The sequence below is a fragment of the Rhinopithecus roxellana genome, chromosome 5, assembly GCF_007565055.1.
Source record: "Rhinopithecus roxellana isolate Shanxi Qingling chromosome 5, ASM756505v1, whole genome shotgun sequence".
NCBI classification, from domain to species: Eukaryota; Metazoa; Chordata; class Mammalia; order Primates; family Cercopithecidae; genus Rhinopithecus; species Rhinopithecus roxellana.
Window position 1 is genome coordinate 120,532,722 of NC_044553.1, and position 23,167 is coordinate 120,555,888.

The 23,167-nt window shown below is 53.3% G+C and overlaps 2 protein-coding genes across 6 annotated transcripts; one reads left to right on the forward strand and one right to left on the reverse strand.

Annotated features, from left to right (window-relative positions):
• Window positions 1-163: 163 nt before the first annotated feature.
• On the reverse strand, window positions 164-19,065 carry UNC45A (unc-45 myosin chaperone A). 4 transcript variants are annotated; one of them, XM_010384783.2, is made up of 20 exons: window positions 18,621-19,065; window positions 18,247-18,408; window positions 17,971-18,007; window positions 17,494-17,669; window positions 14,737-14,829; window positions 14,081-14,248; window positions 11,874-12,042; window positions 11,403-11,573; window positions 9,553-9,724; window positions 7,707-8,007; window positions 6,730-6,824; window positions 6,335-6,476; window positions 5,819-5,959; window positions 4,827-4,954; window positions 4,541-4,607; window positions 3,998-4,111; window positions 3,654-3,769; window positions 1,225-1,342; window positions 961-1,116; window positions 164-809 (listed from the first exon to the last, which is right to left on the reverse strand). In XM_010384783.2, exons 1-20 carry the CDS (start codon window positions 18,624-18,626, stop codon window positions 552-554), a joined length of 2,790 nt encoding a protein of 929 aa, XP_010383085.1. In that variant the 5' UTR covers window positions 18,627-19,065; the 3' UTR covers window positions 164-551. The 4 variants fall into 4 exon arrangements, with proteins under 4 accessions (XP_010383085.1, XP_030786383.1, XP_030786384.1 ...); XM_030930523.1 differs by having other exon boundaries at window positions 17,494-17,816; window positions 18,576-19,065; XM_030930524.1 differs by having other exon boundaries at window positions 17,494-17,816; window positions 18,621-18,682.
• A 2,195-nt stretch (window positions 19,066-21,260) lies between these two features.
• HDDC3 (HD domain containing 3) lies at window positions 21,261-23,031 on the forward strand. Of its 2 annotated transcripts, none has more exons than XM_030930525.1 (4): window positions 21,261-21,524; window positions 21,843-21,898; window positions 22,009-22,249; window positions 22,411-23,031. In XM_030930525.1, exons 1-4 carry the CDS (start codon window positions 21,413-21,415, stop codon window positions 22,509-22,511), a joined length of 510 nt encoding a protein of 169 aa, XP_030786385.1. In that variant the 5' UTR covers window positions 21,261-21,412; the 3' UTR covers window positions 22,512-23,031. The 2 variants fall into 2 exon arrangements, with proteins under 2 accessions (XP_030786385.1, XP_010383086.1); XM_010384784.2 differs by having other exon boundaries at window positions 21,326-21,524; window positions 22,548-23,031.
• The last annotated feature ends 136 nt before the right edge of the window (window positions 23,032-23,167 follow it).

The window sequence follows — 23,167 nt, forward strand, 5'->3', positions numbered from 1 at the left end:
TGGGCCCTGGTTGAGGAATCCACTGGATTCCTTCCATGGAGGTGGCTTTGCCACTGTGAAGCTCCATTGCACACTCACCCACGCCCAGCTCACACCCATACTCATCCACACTCAGAGACTCCCACCCACAGCAGCCCTCCCTGCCCAAGGACAGGGCACACAGTGGAGTTCTACACACTTTTATTGGACGGGCAGGCCTGATAGCAGGCTCAGGCCATGCTCACAGCTGGTGAGGCTGCTGATGTGTGTGCCCTTCCGGATGCCTCACGATCCACAGGCTGTGTTGGGATGCACCTTCCCCATTCTCAGCTGACTACAGTAGTACAGAGAAAGGGCCCCTCACAGTGAGGCTGCAGGCTGTGCTGACCAAGCAGGGCTGTGTGACTGAACGTGGCCGCTGACTCAGAACAGAGGACATCCTAGGGCAGCAAGCAAGCAGGGGCGAGAGTATTGGGCATGCCAGCCACCACCAGCCAAAGCTGCTTCTGTCCTTGCTCTCTGTGCCACAATAGGTAGCATGTGCATGAGCCTTGGGCCCAGGGACAGCCCCCTCACTCTCCATCTTGGTTGGGTTGGATAAGCCCATATTCCACTGCTTTGTCCAGGCAGGCTGCAGCAGCCCTTGTGACAGGGCTCTGTTCACCCTTAGCTAGCACTGACAAGATCTCCATCATCTCACTCTCCATCAGGTCGCTGGCAATCTGCCTCGAGGCCTCCACCATGTTCAGCACCACCACGGCACCCCGGTGCTGCAGCTCCTGGTTAGAACTCAGAAGCAGGGCCTGCAGGATCTCCAGCCAGTGTGTGGTCTGTGAGAAACAGGGTAGATATGACCCCCAAGCAACAGGCTCAAACTTGGCAAGGGACACACCCACACACCCTAGGACTGTCCCCTTCAGCTGCCACCATGCTGGGAGTTCCTGGTCCGTCCCCACTCCCCCACTGAGAAGAGGCACTGACCACTTGGGGAATGCGGCTGCAGAGCGTGGGCCGCATGGAGGTGAGCATGGCCAAGCCCCCGGCAGCCGCCCGCTGTAGCAGCTCATCATCCTCTCCACTGTACAGCACCAGCAGCTTCAGCCGGTCATTGCCCTGGGCTTCGAAGAGGTCCTGCACCTGTGGCCAGATGTGGTGAGTGGACTAAGTCAGTTGGGTTCAAAGCCCAGCCAGGGCATAGGTACCTCTGCATCCCTACCTGTCATGAGTACCCGGACCAACCCTTACCTCCTTGCTCATGGCCAAGTTACACATGCACTCTGTGGCTGCCCGACGGATCATCTCATGCTCCTCAAACATGTAGCCTTCTATCATGGGCACAGCCTTCTCCTTCAGGATCTTCTGCCTGCAGGGCCACAGGAGGAAGCAGCAGGGATACAGTTTGGATGTTGTCCCTTCTAACCTTCATGTTGAACTGAAATCCCCAGTGTTGAGGTAGGGCCTGGTGGGAAGTGACTGGGTCATGGGATGGGTCCCTCATGGCTTGGTGCTGTCCTCGTGATAGTGAGTTCTCATGAGATCTGGTTGTTTAAAAGTGTGTGGCATCTCGGCCGAGTGTGGTGGCTCACACCTGTAATCCCAGCACTCTGGGAGGCCGAGGCAGGCAGATGACTTGACGTCAAGAGTTCAAGACCAGCCTGGCCAACATGGTGAAACCTTGTCTCTACTAATAATACAAAAAAAAATTAGCTGGGCGTGGTGGTGCGCACCTGTAGTCCCAGCTACTTGGGGAGGCTGAGGCAGGAGAATCGCTTGAACCCCGAAGGTGGAGGTTGCAGTGAGCCAAGATCACGCCACTGCACTCTAGCCTGGGTGACAGAGGGAGACTCCATCTCAAAAAAAAAAAAAGTGTGTGCCATCTCCCCCCACTGTCTCTTCCTCCTCCTTTCACCAGGTGACGTGCCTGCTCCTACTTTGCCTTCTACTATGAGTAAAAGCTCTCTGAGGCCTCCTCAGAAGCTAAGCAAATGCTGATGCCATACTTATACAGCCTATAGAACCATGAACCAATTAAACCTCTTTTCTCTATAAATTACCCAGTCTCAGGTATTCCTTTACAGCAATGCAAGAACAGACTAACACAGGCAGCATCATCAGAGTTTCTACATTCGCTCCACCCTTGCACCCACACCCTCATGCAATCAAGTCCTGGACTGAGGATTTCTCTTGGCAATGTCCAAGGACCCTCTTGCACCAGACAGGAACTACAGTGCTTCTTAGCCTTCTAACCAGGCCTAGGAAATAGCATAGGATTGTGGAAAATACTGAAAATTAGGAGGCAGAAGACCAGGGTGGTCTTTAAACGCCTAACATTTGAGGGTTTTTGCTTTTGTGTTTTTTTGAGGCAGGATCTCACTCTGTCACCCTGGAGTACAGTGGCTGGAGTACAGTGGCATGATCACAGCTCACTGCTGTAGCATTGATCCCCCAGGCTCAAGTGATCCTCCTGCCTCAGCCTCTCTAGTAGCTGGGACTACAGGTGCATGCCACCACACCTTGCTAATTTTTTTTCAACTGTTAAGTTCAGCGGTACATGTGTAGGATGTGCAGGTTTGTTACTTAAGTAACCGTGTGCCATGGTGCTTTACTGCACAGATCATCCCATCACCCAGGTATTAAAAGCCCAGCATCCATTAGCTATTGTTCCTGATGTTCTCCTTAATTTCTTTTTTAAATAGGGACGAGGTATTGCTACATTGCTCAGACTGGCTTGAACGTCTGGGCTCCAGTGATCCTCCTGCCTCATCTTCCCAAAGTGTCAGGATTACAGGCGTGAGCCACCGTGCCCGGCCTCATCTGAGTATTTACCCTGACCAGGCACCTGGATCATCTTACTTAATCCTCACCATGGCCCTACGGTAAAGGTGCTAGTGTGATCATCATCACTACTGTTCTGCAGAATAGAAACGGGCTAAGTAATGAGTGATATGTTCAAAGTCACAGTTAGTAATAAAACTAAAACATGCTGGCCGGGCGCAGTGGCTCATGCCTGTAATCCCAGCACTTTGGGAGGCTGAGGTGGGCAGATCACGAGGTCAGAAAATCTAGAACAGCCTGACCAACGTGGTGAAACCATGTCTCTAGAAAAATACAAAAATTAGCTGGGCGTGGTGGCGCGCGCCTATAATCCCAGCTACTCAGGAGGCTGAAGCAGGAGAATCACTTAAACCTGGGAGGTGGAGGTTGCAGTGTGCTGGGATTGCACCACTGTACTCTAGCCTGGGCAACAGAGCAAGACTCCGTCTCAAAAAAAAAAAAAAACTAAAACATGCTGATATGGTACAATGCTAGGAGCCAGGTACCCATGTAGTAAGTACTTTTAAGTGTATTTTCTCATTTTATTCTCCTCATCACTATGCCATGAGGTAGGTACTATAATCATCCCATTTCACAGAGGGAAAAACTGAGGCAGAGCAGTTAAATAACTTGCCTGAGGTTACCCATTTGCAATCAGGGAAGCTAGGCAGTCTGACTCTAGAGTCTGCCGTGCCATGCTGCCTCTCGGCCTGTCTCCTCCTCTCTAATGATGCAGAGGAGTCACTGTGAGGCTCACAGAAGCTAATGACTGAGGAGCATTTCCCACTGTGTAAACTGCTGTGGGGAACATTCCAAATGCTGATGCCTGGTCCAGGCCCCGCAATCCCAAGGGACCTTACCGGAGCCTCTCGCTGATCCCCGCCAGGTTTGTTAGGGCCATGAGCGCCTCGAAATTCTGCAGGCCTGAGCAGTTGAGGTGCAGCAGGGAGACAAGGGGCCGGACCACCTCATAGATCTGCAACATGCACCCACCTGTCAGGTATTTGCCGCAGGCCCCACAAGCCCCACTAACCCTGCAGGGAGGAGCCCACCCCCAAGAGAGTACTAATCTCTCAGGCTGTCCTCCCTGCCCCAGGGTTTGGCAAGCTGAAACTTCCTGCTGGTCCCAAAGAGGAGCTACAGCCCAGCCCACAGGCCATCAGGGACAGAGGGAGTGGAAAGGCCGGGGTAGGAAGATACGCACCCGCTCACCAGGGAAGGTCATCTCGGGGTTGGAGGTGATGGTGAGCTTGGCAAGGGCCTGGGCTGCCTTTGTCTGCCCCACATCCGTGCCTTCCAGGGCCAGCGGGATCAGTGCCTGTAGGAACAAGCCTGTCACTGCTTAGGACGTGCCTGGGAGTGTAAGACCCCAACCATCAGGCCCCCAGTCCCTGACCATGCCACCTTTACCCTCCTCCCTCTCCCCAGGCTTGACTCCCTGTGCAGACCCTCTGCACCCAAACACTTCCTGAAACACCTAATAAGGGCTGGACATGGATTGTGCTGGGCACCAGGGCCATGGAGGTAAATGAGACAAAGGAATAGTAGAGCCTAGGACCAGTAGAGCCAGCCACCAGTGTGGAGGGGCCAAGGAGCCTGCCCGCTTCCGTGTCACTCTCTCAGCAGGAAAATGTTCCTCTGGCCATGAATAATGTTTTTCTGTCCCAGCTCTAGCGTGGCAGCTGCTGAGTCATGTTTTATAGGCTGACGGCTCAGCCATCAGGAAGCGGGGTGTAAACCAGCTTACCCTGCCGCCTCCCTGGGCAACCACAGTGCCTCGGTCCTCTACCTCTTCCACCAAAGCCAGGAAGACCCTGTGGGGAGAAGGCAGTGGTGCGCAGGTGGCTCTGGGACTCTGGCAGGCAGACGCTCCACTTCTGGGCTCAGCAAGGACAGCAGCCAGGCAGGCAGCCCCTGTCGCTCTAAGAGGCCCAAAGCACTGGAACCTGCACTCTCTGGAGCCACATCCACAGCCCTGAGGCTCAGGAGTTGGGTCCCACCCAACTCCTTGGCTCCCACCAAGGCTGGCTCACCTGGAGAGCAGCTCTCTGCAGGAACTGGTCAGCACAGGGCTCTCCGTCTTCACCATGCACACCATGGCCGACACCACACCCGCCGCCAGCAGCTTCTTCACCCGAGCCCGCACGAAGCTCGGCTTGTCCTGGGGGAGGAGACAGCTTAAGAGAGGGGCCTGGACTGACTCACAGAGAAGGGGACCCTTCTCACAGCAGCAGTTGAGGAACCGGGAAATAAAACAGCCAGACAGGCCAGGCGCGGTGGCTCATGCCTGTAAACCCAGCACTTTCGGAGGCCGAGGCAGGCAGACCACGAGGTCAGGAGATTGAGACCATCCTGGCTAAAACGGTGAAACCCTGTCTCTACTAAAAATACAAAAAAGAAGCCGGGCTTGGTGGCAGCCACCTGTAGTCCCAGCTGCTCAGGAGGCTGAGGCCAGAGAATGGCGTGAACCCAGGAGGCAGAGTTGCAGTGAGCCAAGATCGCACCACTGCACTCTAGCCTGGGCGACAGAGCGAGACTCCGTCCCAGAAAAAAATAAAATAAAATAAATAAATAAATAAATAAATAAATAAATAAAACAGCCAGACAAAGGGAAACAAACTGGCTTAAAAGGGAGGCTGTTGGCTGGGCGCAGTGGCTCACGCCTGTAATCCCAACACTTTGGGAGGCTGAGGTGGGCGGATCACGAGGTTAGGAGATCAAGAGCATCCTGGCTAACACGGTGAAACCCCATCTCTACTAAAAATACAAAAAAATTAGCTGGGTGTGGTGGCGGGCGCCTGTAGTCCCAGCTACTCGGGAGGCTGAGGCAGGAAAATAGCGTGAACCCAGGAGGCGGAGCTTGCAGTGAGCCGAGATTGCGCCACTGCACTCCAGCCTGGGCTACAGAGCGAGACTCTTGTCTCAAAAAAAAAAAAAAAAAAAGAGAGGTTGTTCTGCTGTGGATACCCTGGGTTAGCTGGTCTCCATGGTGGTGAACCCTCCAGCCCCTCTGGCGGCCCCTCACCTTGGGGTGCTGCTCGGGCACGTGTTGCTTGGCATACTTGGCCAGCTCCACCATCTTGGGGTCAGGCTCCTCATAGTCATAGCTGTTGGTGCAGTTCACCAGCGCCGACGCCACCGCAAAGAGCACTGACCTCTCCTCAGACTGCCAGGACAGAGAGGCATTCACATGGGCATCCCGGGGCAGAGCAGCACTCAGATAAATGCTGTCCAGGCCCAGGCCCCCAGTTCCACCCTCAGCTGGGACCCCTGGGTACAGGATGAATTCAGGAAGCTCCCCAGGCCCCAGATTTTGGGAGCTTACAAACTTGATCTCCCCTGCTCCTCCAAGAAGAACGTCCTTGCTAACACCACTGGTGCTGGCCAACGTGCCCACACTACACAGAGAAGCCACTCAGTCAGTCACCAGCCCTCCTCCCTGGGGTCAAAAGACCCCATTGGCCAAGCCCTGCCAAGAAAGCCTGATAAGCTCTAATCCTAGACAGTGTCCCCAGGCTGACAGCAGGAACCACAGAGCTACCCTGCTGAGCTGGAACAGAGCCTTCAGAGCAGCCGCATCCTCCACAAACTCTTCCTTCACGTCGGCATCAAAGGTCAGGTAAGCCAGGCCCTCCACTGCCCAGCGCCGAGTGCCTGCATCGATCTGGTCATTGCACAGCCACCTGGGGACATGCAGGATAGTGGGCAACCCTCAGGATTGGGGGTAGGGAGGAGCACACCAAGGCCAAGGGGGAAAAACCAAGGGTTTGGGCATCCCCTCAATGTATAGAAGCAGTTCACGTACCAGGATCCAGACTGCAGCCCCTGCCTGAGCCAGAGAGCAGGACAGGGAGGAGGCCTCAACTCCCACCCAGACCCTCGTGTCTTAAGATCTATCCCACAGGTGGGGGACCACAGCAAGGCCAGACGACTCACTTTCGACACTGCTTAGCCAGTTTGAGAGTGGAGCCTTCAGCAAACTGCTTCATGCTGAAGTCAGTCCCTCCAGCCGAACCAAGCTTACAGAGTCCCTGGAGGAAGAGGGCAAGACCAGTTGGCCTCTGGGGAAGGAGGCAGGAGCTAAGCTCCTCCACATCTGGCTTGGACTCCCTCCCTGGCACTCTGCCATGGCCCGCTGGAGGCTACACAGACAAATCAGCACCCTCTCCCTCCAGACCACCACCTAGAGCATGTGGCAGCAAAATCAGCTAGTGGGTGGCCGCATGACACAGCATCTGCAGACACTGACGTGCTGGCCACTGGACCATCATGGGCCCAACCCCTTCCCAGGCCACAATGAGAATGGCTCTGTTTCCTTCCACGTCGCACAAAGAAGCCCTCTGCAGGTGGAGTGGAGAGGCGTGTGGGGAGAGGACAGGTACTTCAGCCACAGCCAAAATCCTTATGAGATGGAGAAATCCAGGACTGAGTGCCCCATGGAGGAAGACCAGCTTCCACAGGGTGTACAGCCACAACAGGCTCATGGAGGGCCAGGTAGTCCCCAAACCCCCAAACCACCAGCTCCCGGGAATGCTGCATGACCCCTGTAGGCCCAGCCTTAAGCCCTGTGGTGGGAGAAGCCATGCCCACGTCTCTGGCCACAACAAGGCCCAGAATCTCATTCATTCATTCATTCATTCATTTTAGAGAGGGTCTTGCTCTGTTGCCCAGGCAGAAGTGCAGTGACATGGGTGGCTCACTACAGCCTCAACCTCCTGAGCTCAAGTCCTCCTGTCTCAGCCTCCCATGTAGCTAGACCTACAGGCATGCACTACCAAGTCTGGCTAATTTTTTTAGAATTACAATATTGCTTATTTTCATCTAGAGTGTGCTGGGACCGCACCCTGCAACACCAGCTGGACCAGGACCCCTGCCTGGCTGCCTGCCCACCCACCCCAGGCCCACCGTCTCACCACCAGCGCCCGGATGCGGATGCTGTCCTTCTCACTGCGCTTATATAGGTCCTTCAGCAGTGAGACACCATTGGCAGTGATGAATGAGGCCCGCTTAGCCTTGCCAGCTGCGTGGATCAGAGCCTCCACAGCCACCAGCTGCTCCTCCTCCTGCTCAGAGGCACACAGAGCAATCACACTCTCCATGACACCGCTCAGCTCCAAGGCCCGGTTGCCAGCGTCACACGGGCCCTGCAGGAGGCAGGACACCGTCTGGATGGCCCGTAGCTTCCCGGCCAGCCCTTGGCCCTCAAACCAGCTCCTGAGGGGCACAGGGTGACAGCTGTCACACCAAGGCCAACATAAAGGGACTCTTCTTTCCTCCCTTCCCCTCCACTGGCCAGGCACCTGCACTACTTGGGCAGAAACATCCCGAAAGTTGCCAATGGGAGGACTAGGACGTTTCCACCTGGACAATACTGGCTGATTTTCTTTATCGACACTTTCACTCGAGCCTTCCCTGATATAGTATCTAACACAGGTTACTCCCACATCACCATTGATGTCCCTTCCTGGACTTAAGCTCTGAAATGATTCTGCTTATTTCATAATTTATCATCAGTTTTCTCCCCAACAGCTGTAAGTTCCTTTGATTTTTTTTTTTTTTTTTTTTTTTTGAGACAGAGTCTCACTCTGTCCCCAAGGCTGGCGTGCAATGGCGTGATCTTGGCTCACTGCAACCTCCACCTCCTGGGTTCAAGCAATTCTCCTGCTTCAGCCTCCCAAGTAGCTAGGATTACAGGCATCCACCACCATGCCTGGCTAATTTTTTTTATTTTTAGTAGAGATGGGGTTTCACCATGTTGGCCAGGTCGGTCTCGAACTCCTGACCTCAGGTGATCCACCTGCCTCCACCTCCCAAAGTGCTGGGATTACAGGCGTGAGCCACTGCGCCCAGCCTATAATCTCGTTTAAGAATAAGGACGGTTGCCCGGGCGCAGTGCTCACGCTTGTAATCCCGGCACTTTAGGAGACCAAGGCAGGCAGATCACCTCAGGTGTGAGGTCAGAGTTCGAGACCAGCCTGGCCGACATGGTGAAACCCCATCTCTACTAAAAATACAAAAATTAGCAGGGTGTGGTGGTGAGCACCTATAATCCCAGCTACTTGGGAAGCTGAGGCAGGAGAATTGCTTGAACCTGGGAGGGTGGAGGTTGCAATGAGCCAAGATCATACCATTGCACTCCAGCCTGGGCAACAAGAGCAAAACTCCATCTCAAAAAAAAAAAAAAAAAAAAAATTCCCAGCACTTTGGGAGGCCAAGGCAGGCGGATCACCTAAGGTCAGGAATTCGAGACCAGCCTGACCAACATGGAGAAACCCCGTCTCTACTAAAACTACAAAATTAGCTGAGTGTGGTGGTGCATGCCTGTAATCCCAGCTACTCAGGAGGCTGAGGCAGGAGAATCGCTTGAACCCTGGGAGGCAGAGGTTGCGGTGACCCTGAGATCGTGCCATTGCACTCCAGCCTGGGCAACAAGAGTGAAACTCCGTCTCAAAAAAAATAATGACTGTCATGTTTCACCTGTGTGGGAATAGATGCGTAGGAAGTGCTTGGTAAACCCAGTACGTGCTTGATGGCGTTTGTTGCATTACTGGAACATTGATTTGAAAAAGAACCTCCCTGGGGAGGCCACTTTGGAGCAGGAAGTGGGCCTTGGGGCCACTTTTCCTTCATCCAGCCCCCAACTAGTCCTCCCTAAGACTACTCTTTCTGCTGGAAACCTTTCATTTCTGCCCCTGCTCAAGGAGTCAGAACTTTTTTGCTGGAATCCCTGGCAACAGGAGGTGAAACAGACTTCCTTACTTGATGTAGTTTTCACAGAGTCGGTGGAAATTCTCCCTCTCCGCATCACACTTGAGGTCATCAAAGAGCTTGCTGAGGAGAATGGAGGCGCTCATGCGGCTGTTCGCGGTCACTGCAAGCTCCCCAGGAGGGTCCTGTAGAGAGCCCCCAACTTCCAAAATCTTTTTCAGACCTGAAAAGACACCCCATTTAGAAATTAGAACACTAGTTCCAACCCCTACAAGTAAAAGGAAGAGGCTTCATAGGAGATATGGAGAAAAGCAAGACAAGAAAGCTACAGAGTTCTGACAACTGCGTCCAGGGCAGCCCAGAGAATCTGCTTAGCTGATCTGCTACCTAAGGGAGGCAGCTATAGGATCGGGAAGGACCTCAGAAGTGAGGCCTGCATGCCAACCCTTCCCCTGGAGCCAAATGCTCTGGAGCTTTGAGGTTCCTCATCTGTAAAACTAAGGGGAAAGGAATATCCACACCTCATAGGATCATTGTGAAATGAGCTTTTCTTATTTATCTTTTTTTTTTTTTTTTGAGACAGTCTTGCCCTGTTGCCCAGGCTGGAGTGCAATGGCGCAATCTCAGTTCACTGCAACCTCCGCCTCCCGGGTTCAAGTGATTCTCCTGCCTCAGCCTCCAGAGTAGCTGGGATTACAGGTGCGTGCCACCACGCCCGGCTAATTTTTTGTATCTTTTAGTAGAGATAGGGTTTCACCATGTTGGCCAGGCTTCTCAAACTCCTGATCTCGTGGTCCGCCCGCCTCGGCCTTCCAAAGTGCTGGGATTATAGGCACGAAGCACCGCACCCAGCTCTTATTTATGTTTTAGGGGAAAAGGGAGATGAATTGATATATCTACCTTTATTTTTTCCTCTGAGTATGTAAGTAATACATGCTCACTAAAAAAAAACAAAAAAAAAACAAAAAAACAAAACAAAAAAAAAAAAAACAGGGGCCGGGCGCAATGGCTCATGACTGTAATCGCAACACTTTGGGACACCAAGGTGGGCGGATTGTTTGAGGTCAGGAGTTCGAGACCAGCCTGGCCAACATGGTGAGATTCCATCTCTACTAAAAATACAAGAATTAGCCGGGCATACTGATGCGTGCCTGTAATCCCAGCTACTTGGGAGGCTCAGGCAGGAGAATTGCTTGAACCTAGGAAACGGAGGCTGCAGTGAACTGAGATCGTGCCACTGTACTCCAGCCTGGGTGACAGAGTGAGACTCCATCTCAAAACAAAAAAAGATACAGAAAGCTAATCCAGCCTCTCTGCTAACCTGCTTGCAGGCCCATTCAATGTGCATGTATCTGCATACACATATGATAGAAGAGTCTAACTTTGAGCCCCCTAAGGGTAGCTCCTGTGTCTAGTAGATGTTGCAAGAGCTGAATCCCATTGCTCTGGAAGATCTTCTCAGTTCCAGCATCCTCCTGGGCCAAAGGACGCACTTCAGTGCAGACACATGGCTGGAGATAATCACAACTTTTCTTTCTTTCTTTTTTTTTTTTTTTGAGACAGGGTCTCCCTCTGTTGCCCAGACTGTACTGCAGTGGTGCAATCATAGCTCACTGAAGCCTTGACCTCCCAGGGTTAAGTAATTCTCCTACCTCAGTCTCTGGAGTAGCTAGGACTGCAGACGCACATCACCATGCCCAGCTAATTTTTTAAATTTTTCATAGAGACAGGGTCTCGCTATGTTGCCCAGGCTAATCTCAAACTCCTGGCTTCAAGTGACCCCCTGCCTCCCAAAGTGCATCATCCACCATGCCTGGCCCCACTCACAACTTTTCTTATTACTCCTAAGGATAAACAAACTTCAGCTGCCCAAGCAAGTTTTTGTGAACTATATCACCTACCTTGGTCAATGACCCAGAGGGTGAGGCTGTTGTTGGGGTCCTTGAGAGACTTCCGGGGCACTGCTTTAATCAGGAGGGTCAGGGCATTGTCTCGGCCTTGGCCAGAGACCCCCACCTCTGTCAGCAGATCTAAGAGGTTACTGATGAGGACCTTCAGCTCCCTGGCGGGATCTGGCAACAAGAAGATATCAGTGGGCTCCACAGCAGCCCAGCCCTGTTTGACCCTTGAACTTCAACAAACCAGGGAGACACAGGGAAGGGGGGATCCACATCCCAGGCTCCAGACTGAGCTCCAGCTTTGTCCTGAGACACCTTGGCTGCTGAGAATCTAGAGTAAAATAATGTCACCAAACCGTATTCCAAGCAACCTGCAGCTCCAAGTCTAGTCCCCAAAAAACTGGCCTGGCTGGCTCAGCCCCATCCCTTCCATGACAGTAACGTCCAAAAGACCCCAGACCTGCTTCCACTCACCCACGATGATGGCGCCTTCTTTGCCCTGGAATCCTTTTTTGACACCTTCCTTGAGGGCATCAAACATAACCTGCAGTAGGTGGCAGGCAGCCAGGGACACAGCCTGGTTTTCCACACCCAGGATGGAGACTACTCGCCGAGTTCCCAGTATGCTCAGGGTTGCCACTGTCTGGGGTGGGAGAGGTGGACAGAAGCTTCCAGTTGGTCAAGGGCAGCCACAGATATCCCTAACTGTAAGTTAGAGAATATGGCCAGAAGGAGAGAATTGGGTGGAAGGTGCAGCTCCAGGTGAAAACAAGACAGAACAGATGGCATGACCCAGGGTAATGGCAGGATAATTTTGTTAGAAAGGCTTCCTAAAGGAAACATTCCAGAGCAATGCCCTACTACCTCTCCTTGGCGGCAGAGAAGACACAGTATACTGTGGCCCTGGGAGCAGTTGCTTTAGGTCATGTCTCCCCAAGAAAAAGACCTAAACCTAGACAAAGCTACCTGACCACAGGCTTAATGGTCTAGTTCTTCCCCAATCTAAACCCTGAGGTTCTTTCCACACCCTGGGGATGTGGATGTGCACGGAATGGGCCCATGAGACCTCTCCACCCCGTTTCTAAGCTGGAGAACCCTAGAAGGCCTGCTTGGTCCACTGAGCCCTGATCCTGACTGCTTCCACTTAGCAGCTGAGTGTCCTTGGCCAAGACTGTGAACTGGGATGGACCAGAAGGCAGGAGGGAACAGAATGCATATGCTTTTACCAATCTTAGCCTTGTGAGACCCAAAATGCAGCCCAAGTTCAGCCTAAAGAGATTTCATTGACTATTTCACAGTTCCACTCCTATCTAGGAATTGTGGGCTCCCCTAAAAGCAACCAAGGAGTCTAGTCTTTGGTTCCCTCTCCCCTGGAGCAAGCCAGCTCAGGTAAGAGGGGGACATGGACTTCACCACACTGGCCCAGGAGCAGGACTGTTCTTGCTGAACTGTCCATGCTGGGCCACCACCATCTGTGCTCAGAATCGTGTTGGAGCCAAGCCCCGCGTGTCTGGTCACTGTCTCAATGGTAAAGAGATGCTGTGGTGGCCAGGCGCAGTGACTCACGCCTGCAATCCCAACACTTTGGGAGGCCAAGACAGGCGGATCACAAGGTCAGGAGATCAAAACCATCCTGGCTAACACGGTGAAACCCCGTCTCTACTAAAAATACACAAAAATTAGCCAGACGTGGTGGCAGATGCCTGTAGTCCCAGCTACTCGGGAGGCTGAGGCAGGAGAATGGCGTGAACCCAGAAGGCGGAGCTTGCAATGAGCCGAGATTGTACCACTGCACTCCAGCCTGGGCGACAGAGTGAGCCTCCATCTCAAAAAAAAAAAAAAAAAAAGATGCTGTGGTGACATCACTGACCACATCACTCACTATGAGGACTCTCTGCTCCAGAGGAAATGACAATTTGATCTTTAGAGCAAGGACAAGTGCCCTTTTCTGGGCAATGAGCTTGCTTGTGCCATACGGACATTGAAGGAGTCAGTGACCAATGTGTTTTTGGGAGTTGGCTGCAGGAAAGCTGGGGCTCACACTTGTAAGCTCCCAAAAAAGCAAGTGCTTCGGGTACCCCAGGGCTGTTTTTGCTCTTGCCAGCCCCACTTCATCCTAATTTATGTTGGTCTTTTTCACCCCATTTTTATTTTTTCTGTCTTGTTACACGTATCTCCTTGTACTCTGCCTTAAGTTCTTTTTGTTTGGTTGATTTTTTTTTTTGAGATAGTCTCGCTCTGTCACCCAGGCTGGAGTGCAGTGGCATGATCTCGGCTCACTGCAACCTCCACCTCCTGAATTCAAGCAATTCTCATGCCTCAGCCTCCTGAATAGCTGGGATTACAGGCGCACGCCACCATGCCTGGCTAATATTTTTATTTTTAGTAGAGATGGGGTTTCTCCATGTCCCCCAGGCTGGTCTTGAACTCCTGACCTCAAGTGATCCACCTGCCTCAGCCTCCCAAAGTGCTGGGATTACAGGTGTGAGGCACCATGACTGGCCTAAGTTCTTTTTAGAATAAGATAAGGGGTAGAGGGTGGGTGGAAGAGTGGATGGATGGATGGATGGATGGATGGGCAGATGGGTGGATGGGCAGATGGGCAGATAGGTGGACGGAGGGACGGATGGACAGACAGACAAAGGGACGGAAGCAGTAACCAGCCTCTCCACTCCACCTACCCGTGACTGATGCTCAGAGCAAATGCCAACCAGCGTACGCAGAGCTGCCAGCATGAGGTCAGTCTCTCCTGTGTCCAGCAGACGTTGCAAGAGCTGAACCCCATTGCTCCGGAAGATCTTCTCTGCTCCAGCATCCTCCCTGGCCAGCACCACCAGGTTCTGAGAAGCCTACGTCAAAGGAAGTACATTATAATGTTGACACTGCACGTGGCATAGGACGCAGCACAGGTGAGCAGGGGCCCCGAGCCCCAGACCTCACTGCTTCCACCTCACAGTTGAGTGATCATGGCCAAAAAATAACCTCTTTGAAGTTTAGCTTCCTGTGTAAGTAGAGGGAAGAGCCTTCTCTCAGAATTGATGGTTAGAGCAAATGAGTCCCCAGCACAGCCTGAGGGGCTGGGACAGTGCCTCAGTTACCTCCGTACACCCAGCTCCTGGCACAGGGCTTGGTCAACAAGGCACTCTGTGAACTCCTTGGCTCACGCTAAAGTCCCAGACCCTCAGACCTCCCATCCAGGCCCTATGAGCCCAGCTGCACAATTGGAGGAGCTGCAGAGCAGGGCAGCAGGGGCTTCTGGGGCCTACATGGGTGAAGGGTACTATGGATGGGTGGCTCTTGCGGGAGCTCACTTACTGACTCAGCCCGGGGCCTATACCTTTTGCTTTTTCTCAGTGCCTTTCTCTTCTGGGTCCAACAGTATTTGAAACATCTGTTCCACTTTGGCATCCGTCGAGGACATGTATCGCACCTAGACAAACCAACGAAGCATGGAAGAAATCATGGCTCTTGGCCAGAGACATCATACTCCCTATTCATTTGTCTCTAGCTCCTCACTCTGGGAGGCACAGTGAAGATGTCTAGGCTCAGGGCTAGCACCTAGCTACCCTGGGCAGGAAGAGACATGCCTGGCAGTGCCTCCTAAATTTCCCACAGTTGTTTTTCTTTCTGAGTGATTTCCTGCTTGGGCAGCAGGGGAAGTGCCCATGCTGTAGTGCCTTTCGGGAGGGGAGGCATCCTGTCAGCTACAAAGCAACCCACTCACAGTGGTGCCATCTACGTTGTGGCAGAGTGAATGGGCTGCCCATGGCACTGAACTAAGCATTTATAACTCCTGCCAGGGAGCTGGCAGATTGTGAGGTAGTTGCTAACACTTCCTTTAGCTCCAGAAATCTCTTTGGACTGTTTTAAAAACAATCTGAAGGCCGGGCGCGGTGGCTCAAGCCTGTAATCCCAGCACTTTGGGAGGCCGAGACGGGCGGATCACGAGGTCAGGAGATCGAGACCATCCTGGCTAACACGTTGAAACCCCATCTCTACTAAAAATACAAAAAATTAGCCGGGCGCGGTGGCGGGCGCCTGTGGTCCCAGCTACTCGGGAGGCTGAGGCAGGAGAATGGCGTGAACCTGGGAGGCGGAGCTTGCAGTGAGCTGAGATCCGGCCACTGCACTCCAGCCCAGGCGACAAAGCAAGACTCCATCTCAAAAAAAAAAAAAACAATCTGAGCTGGGCACAGTGGGTCACGCCTGTAATCCTAAAACTTTGGGAGGCCAAGGCAGGCGGATCACCTGAGGTCAGGAGTTCGAGACTAGCCTGGCCAACATTGTGAAACCCCGTCTCTACTAAAAATACAAAAATTAGCTGGGTGTGGTGGCAGACGCCTGTAATCCCAGCTACTCAGGAGGCTGAAGCAGGAGAATCACTTGAACCTGGGAGGCAGAGGTTGCAGAGAGCAGAGATCCTGCCACTGCTCTCTAGCCTGGGTGACAGGGTGAGACTCTGTCTCAATAACAATAATAATAATAATAATAATAATAATAATAATAATAATAATCTGAATGGGCAAGATCATCCTAGGCCTACCCCCAGCCCCCAGAGTTCCTGGGCATAGATGGTGGCACGAGCCTAGCATGTGGGCCACCTGCCTTTCTCTCTCGCATCCATGGCAGCCATGACTAACCAGTCATGGCATGTTCCCCTGCTCAGCTCAGGCAATCTGCTTCCTAATTCTTGTCAACATAGGATTCTGGGCAGCCACTGCCAATCAGAGTTGGCACTGAGAGAGAAAACCTATTTGCTTTCCCAGGTTTCAACATTTCAGTGAGGTGTCTGCCATCATGTTATCTGCTTCCACTGTGTCAGCATTTTAACATCAAATTATCTGGTGAATTTGAGCTTGGTTATAGTTCATAATGGTCTTTAGATTCTTTTCTCCTAATTTAAAAACATATATATTTTATACAACTTCTCTTTATTAAAAATATATGAACAGGTGATGCAGTCTCCTTTGGAAAGTCCTCTCAATCCCATTCCTTTCCCCAGGGGTTGCAATGTTACCATTTTGATGTATATCTTTTAAAATATTTTCCTAGGCCCGGCACGGTGGCTCATGCCTGTAATCCCAGCACTTTGGGAGGCCAAGGCAGGTGGATCATGAGGTCAGGAGATTGAGACCATCCTGGCCGACATGGTGAAACCTCGTCTCTACTAAAAATACAAAAAAATTAGCCAGCCATGGTGGCGGGCACCTGTAGTCCCAGTTACTCTGGAGGCTGAGGCAGGAGAATGGCGTGAACCCAGGAGGTGGAGCTTACAGTGAGCTGAGATCATGCCACTGCACTCCAACCTGGGCGACAGAGTGAGATTCAGTCTCAAAAAAATAAATAAATAAAGTAAAATATTTTCCTGAAAAAATAAAGAAACAAAAATGCATATTTGGCCTGGTGCCAAGGCTCACACCTGTAATCCCAGCAAGTTGGGAGGCTGAGGTGGATAGATCCCTTGAGCCCAGGAGCTCAAGACCAGCTACCTGGGCAATACAGTAAAACCCTGTCTCAGCCGGGCGCGGTGGCTCAAGCCTGTAATCCCAGCACTTTGGGAGGCTGAGACGGGCGGATCACGAGGTCAGGAGATCGAAACCATCCTGGCTAACACGGGGAAACCCCATCTCTACTAAAAAATACAAAACACTAGCCGGGCGAGGTGGCGGGGGCCTGTAATCCGAGCTACTCGGGAGGCTGAGGCAGAAGAATGGCGTAAACCCGGGAGGCGGAGCTTGCAGTGAGCTGAGATCTGGCCAGTGCACTCCAGCTTGGGTGACAGAGCGAGACTCCGTCTCAAAAAAAAAAAAAAAAAAAAAAAAAAAAAAGAGCTGTACCAGCCTCACCACTGATGTGTCTGCCTCTCTCCTTCTCGAAAAGTATACAAACTTTTAAATGTCTGCCAAACAGACCTCCAAATCAACAGTAACACGCTGTCATCTTAATTTGCTTTTCCCTGGCCACAGGCAAGGTTAACCAGAATTCTATATGTTCACTTGCCATGTATCTCTTGTCTGGAGAACTGTGTCTGCACCACTGGCCCAGATTCCTTCACCACCGGTCAAGCTTCCACCTCTCTGGGTCACTCACATACCTTCTCCTGAATCTGGCCCCCGATGTTCCGCAAGGCCTCCTGGAAAACTTTGTTCTTGGGCTCCAAGCTCACACATCTTTGCAGGTCAAGGACAGCCTGGTCTAGGCGGCCCAGCTTCTCTAGGGCTTGGCTCCGCCGGTAGAGTGCTTTGACATCCCCACCATCCTTTTCAATGGCTGAGCACAAACAGGAGCGCTGTCAGCACCCATGAGGCCACCATTTCCAGGCAAGAGCAGTAGGGAAAGATCTCGAGGAAAGGCCAGAAGAAGGTAGGGGGACGAATGTGGGGCTCGGTGCTTCAGCCTCAGAAAAGGTGAGGGTAGCTGCAGAAAAGGAAAGGCCCGAGGCAGTGGGAAAGAAAGAAGGCAGACGTGTCTCTGGGGCCAAAGGAGGAGAATGTGATGGTGCAGCGGTCCCAGAGTCCTTGCCCACCACAGAAGCCCTACAGCTCCACACAAGGGTCCACCATTCCCCTACCTTTGGATGCCTCTGTTTCTGCTTTGTCATAATCTTCCTGTAAAAGAAAGACAGGAGCCTGAAAGAATAGTCATCTCCCTTGCGGGGCACTAACCAGGCAGCAGGGGTACTCTCGCTGTCCAAGGTCACCCGATCCCCCTTCACACTGAGGTGCAAAAGACATCTGGCAAGCAGGGATGGCCTGGGAGCTTGAATTCCCAGCTGGGGCCCAAGCATCAGCTGAGATGGGCGAACCCGGGCCCAGCAGGCGAGGGGAAGAGCGCCAGGCTCCCTCACCAGCTTGAGGTGGCAGGCGGCCCGGTTCCGGTGCAGAATGGCCTGGTCCTGGGGCGTAGCGTCCAGACCCAGGGCCTGAGTGTAGGCCCCCAGGGCGCCCTCGTAGTCTCCACATTTGAACAGCTCGTTGCCCTCTTTCCGCAGCTGCTCCACTGAGCTGGCCTGTAGAGAGAAAGGGGGCGGAAACGTCGGAGGGGGTTCGGGGCAGAGCCCTGGAGCTAAGGGAAGAGGAGAGGAGGGATGGGCACGAGCCTCATGGATGGGGGGAAGGAGGCGGGGATGGTCAGGACGGGTGCGAAGGGGTGATGGCGCGGAGATTGGGTACGCACCCCGGAGGTGGCCGGCCGGGGCTCGGGGGTCCCTGGACCACTCACAGTCATCGCGGAGAGGTTGTCCCGTGCCCGCGCAGGCGCAGTCTCTGGGGCGGGGCGAGTCTGGCTCCGGAAGCTGCCGGGAGCTGCCCCGCCCCACTCTTGCGTCGGAGGTGGAGTCAGAGAGGGGCAGGGCTAAGAAGTTAGCGCGCCCGGGCAGGGGCGGGGCACTCGACTCTGGATCGCAGGTGCAGGCAAGCTCCCGGCGCGCCTAAGCTGTCCCCGCGGAGACCTGCAGGGAGTTCGCGGCGGAGGACCTAGATGGGGGCCTGCGGTGGCTCCAGCCCCAACCCCGGCCCCGATCGCAGCAGAAGTGCACAAGGTCTGCGGTCATCAGGGTCAGAACCAGTAGGCTGTAGAGGCCCAGCACTAGGAGTTGTCCTGGGCCCCTGCGGGAGAGAAAAGAGTATCTGGATCCCGGCCCTGGCCGCGCTCTGGCTGCTGCGCTCTGTGGCAGTACAGAACCCCTGGGAGTCCGGAGAAAGCTCGGGACTCCATCCCCAAATAAATGTAGTCTTACATACACACATTTGCATACGAATTTAGGAGCTCATCCTAGAGCCACCCATGGGCAGATTCAGGATGGCTCCCCATTATCCGCTTGCACAGCCCCCTGAACTTCTCCCTTGTAATTGTAATCATGATCTACATGATTTTCTGTTGCGGTCTGTCCCTTTACTAGTCTGTAAGTTACAAGCCTCCCACCCCATAATTTAGGAACAGAGCACCAGATACTGGAACACCCTGTCGATGTTCCAGTGGCTCTGGGGTTGGAGATCTCACCTGAGGATGGGCGGGGGCGGAAGAGCGGACAGGTTGACTTGGTACAGGGCCTCAAATTCAGCCTGGGTGCAGCAGGAGCCCCCTGCAGCCTGCAGGTGGCAGCAGTAGGCTTCCTCTGGAGAATCAGAGAGACGAGGGCAAAAGAAACCAGGGTAGTGGTGGCCGCTGACATCCCGGGTGGTCTGGCACAAGTGAGGGTGGTGGGCCAGAGCTGAAGAGAGAGGTTGGGGGGCTAGAAATAAGCAGGAGGGATCTTTCCACAGCCCACTCCACCCCTACTGGAGAGTAAAAGAGACCAGCCCCTACTGGAAGAGCAGGCGCCCTTCCATTCATCCCCATCAGTTCCAGTTCCCAGGAATAGCCCATAGCAGGAAAGGCAGGTGGGCCACAGGGGTAAGTGCTGTACCTGAGAGAGAGGTTGACTGGACAAGGGTCACCCAGCTGAAGAGCAGCAGTAGCCCCACGGATAGGCCTGTCAGCAAGGGGCCTGACCTTCTTCTCCGGACGCCCATGAGATTTCACCACCACCTCTGTCCTGGTCCTGGGAACCCTAACATCTCTCTTTCTAGGCCATGACTGCATACAATAAAGAAATAAAAATCAAAGCTCCAAGGCCCTCGGGCACCATTAATACAAGTCTGAAGCTTCTCTATCACAGGCTTTTAGAGAGAGATGACAGGGACTGGGTTTCTATCTCCTGTTGGAAAACATGGGGACTGCATTGCCAAACTGCTGAAGGAGAGAAGGCTCAAAGGACTAGAGGACAGAATGAGGGATGAGAGAGCAGCTGAGCCATTAGTATGAAGAACAAACAAGCATTTAGAGCCAAATATGTTTCTACCCATTCTCCAACTTCTAGGCTGCCATGGAAGCTCTGGGAATTCTGACCCTTCTATTTCAGGTGTCAAATACCTCACTTCCAGCATGTGGGGCTTCCCTCCCTAACCTCTGCTGCATGGCAACCACCAAGACTAGCTGAAAACCAAGGGTGAGTCCTTTATTAGCTTTTCCCCCCGGGCCTCATCTGCCCCAGCTACCAGCCAGAACACAAAAGCTACCTGTCTGATTACAGTATACTTAGCTAATAGGGAACCCCCTCTCACAGAGGAGTTCCATAGGGACCATCAGGTCTCTCTTACCCCTCAGCTGCCCTAAGACAGGGAATTTCTCCGGAAGGCTCAAGGCCACCAGCCAGCAGAATTAAGTGTTATTCCAGTGCCTACCCAAGCCTGACAACATCATGCTCCCAGAACAGCAATAACAACACTCATCACCTCAGGGGCCCACAGAAGGTGCCTAGAGACTGAAATAGGAGCTCTCATGGCATAAGAAGGCAACGCAAATTTCATCTGCAACACTGAGAACAAAGGCAGTTCCTACAGAAACATCACAGCTACCTGGGAGCCTAAGTCTGAAGCAATTAGGCAGGGCTCCCAGTGAAGGCTCTGATTTTTCAGGTCAGGCCCTAGGGTCTCCTGGGTCCAAAGGTGAGGCTCCCCTGCCCACAGAACCTGGCCCATCCCTGCAGGGAGAAGTATTTTTAGAACCCTTGGAGAGTTTTCAGAGCTTTGACAGGTTGAAGATTGTTCATGGGGGGAGCTTCTGGGAGAAGCTGTCTCTGACTCTGAGGGTAGGTGGATTGTCCTTTCTTCCCGCTCCCGTAGTCCCCTGAGCCTTCCCACCCTGGATTCAGCGCACTGTGAGACCACTGCCTTATTTCTTGTCTGTCTTCCTCTTTTCCACAGACTGTGGGCTCCCAGAGAGCCAGGCTTATGTTGTTTTTGCACCTCCAACAGAGTACATTGAGCTGGTGGCTGCGAAGCTGAAGGCAGCTTTCCACATCACTTGCTCTCTGCGCCGGGCATGTCAGCTCCAGAGGAATTCATCTGGGGCAGGCCCAACTCAGCCCGCTGAATTAGCCTCCACGATCCTCGGGCCTCCCCGGAGCCAGGGGGCGCTGTAAACGTTCCGTCCCGGCCCCCGCTGCCGCCGTCGCCCGCCCCATCCGCGCGATGGGCTCCGAGGCCGCCCAGCTGCTGGAGGCTGCCGACTTCGCTGCTCGCAAGCACCGGCAGCAGCGGCGGAAGGATCCCGAAGGGACCCCCTACATCAACCACCCCATCGGTGGGCTCGTCGACCGCGGAGCACCGGCTGCGGCACCTGGGGGGTGGGGACTGGGAAGGAAACGTGGGGTGCGTGCACCTCATTGAGCACCTATATTGTCCCAAGCTTAGTGCGATATACCGTTTAAGTCTCATAACAATTGGAGCGGTAGGCATGATCGCTCCCTTTGTCGGTTGACACCCAGAGGGTGAGGGACTTGACCAAGATCACCCAGCTAGTGAGAGGCCAGGAGGGGCCACATCTGGCTCTCCAAAACCCACAACACACCGCCTTGGAGCTATCTCCGACCTGACTTCCTGCTTTGCCCCTCCCCATCAGGTGTGGCTCGGATCCTGACCCACGAGGCGGGAATCACTGACATTGTGGTGTTACAGGTAACTTTCCCCTTTCTCTGCCAGGAGTCTGGGATGGGGATCAGGGGCCGCATTCAGCAATGGGCATCCCTTCGCTGACATCTCAGGGCTGAGTGGGAACTTGTCCCCAGGCGGCCCTGCTCCATGACACGGTGGAGGACACAGACACCACCCTGGATGAGGTGGAGCTACACTTTGGGGCACAGGTGCGACGCCTGGTGGAGGAGGTAACAGATGACAAGACTCTGCCCAAGCTGGAGAGAAAGCGGCTGCAGGTGGAGCAAGCGCCCCACAGTAGCCCCGGGGCCAAACTGGTGAAACTGGCAGACAAGCTGTACAATCTGAGGGACCTGAATCGCTGCACCCCAGAGGGTACGCTTTCCTATGGGCTCTAAGGGAAAGGGTAGGGGGGTACCGCCTTCTGAAGACACAGGTTGATCAGTTCCCCTGAAAAACCCTGGGCATTCTTAATTCCCAAATTAATCCTGCTGGACCACTATTTACTCTTCTTTCATACGGTAAAAATACAATAGCTGGGCCAAGCAGAAGTTTTCAGGACAGCTCATCCCATCAGGAACTCATGGCCCTGAACCAGGCTTGCCAGGAAGTGGGGAAAAGGCAGTGCTTTCCTTGACATCACGCTAGCAAGTTTCTGTGGACTCTTACGCAGGATGGTCAGAACATCGAGTACAGGAATACTTCGAGTGGGCAGCGCAGGTGGTGAAGGGGCTTCAGGGAACAAACCGGCAACTGGAAGAGGCGCTAAAGCATCTGTTCAAGGAGCGGGGGCTGACACTCTGATCAGTGCTTGAAGCTATCCAGAGGCACAACTCCAGCCTCATTCTGGCCGGACAGGATTCATACACCATCTTTTCCGTGCCTCCCAAACTCCCTCCATCCTTCCCAGATACTACAGGCCAAAAAAAGACTTGCATTTTTTCTCAGTCTGAAGGTCTCCTACTAACTAAGCTGAGTCCCGCGTGTGGGAATCAGATGTACCCATCCATTTGTGATGCACTCACTGCCTCTCCCCAAGTCTTGGGTCTGTTTGCTATTTTGCATGGTGGGATCTCTGGCCCCTCAGGGACTTGAGATTATGTAAGTACTAGTTCCTAAGACGTTATGGAAAATAAAAACTCTGGGTTAAGGTTTAAGCTGCTGCTGCTCCTTCTCCAGTCTCCTGAATGGGGGACTGTTAGGCTGCATATCTGTCCTTCAGCAAAGCAGGACTAATTGTGTGTCCCTGAGTCACCTCCCTCAGGTTGGGGGCCTCAACCCCTCCGAACCTGG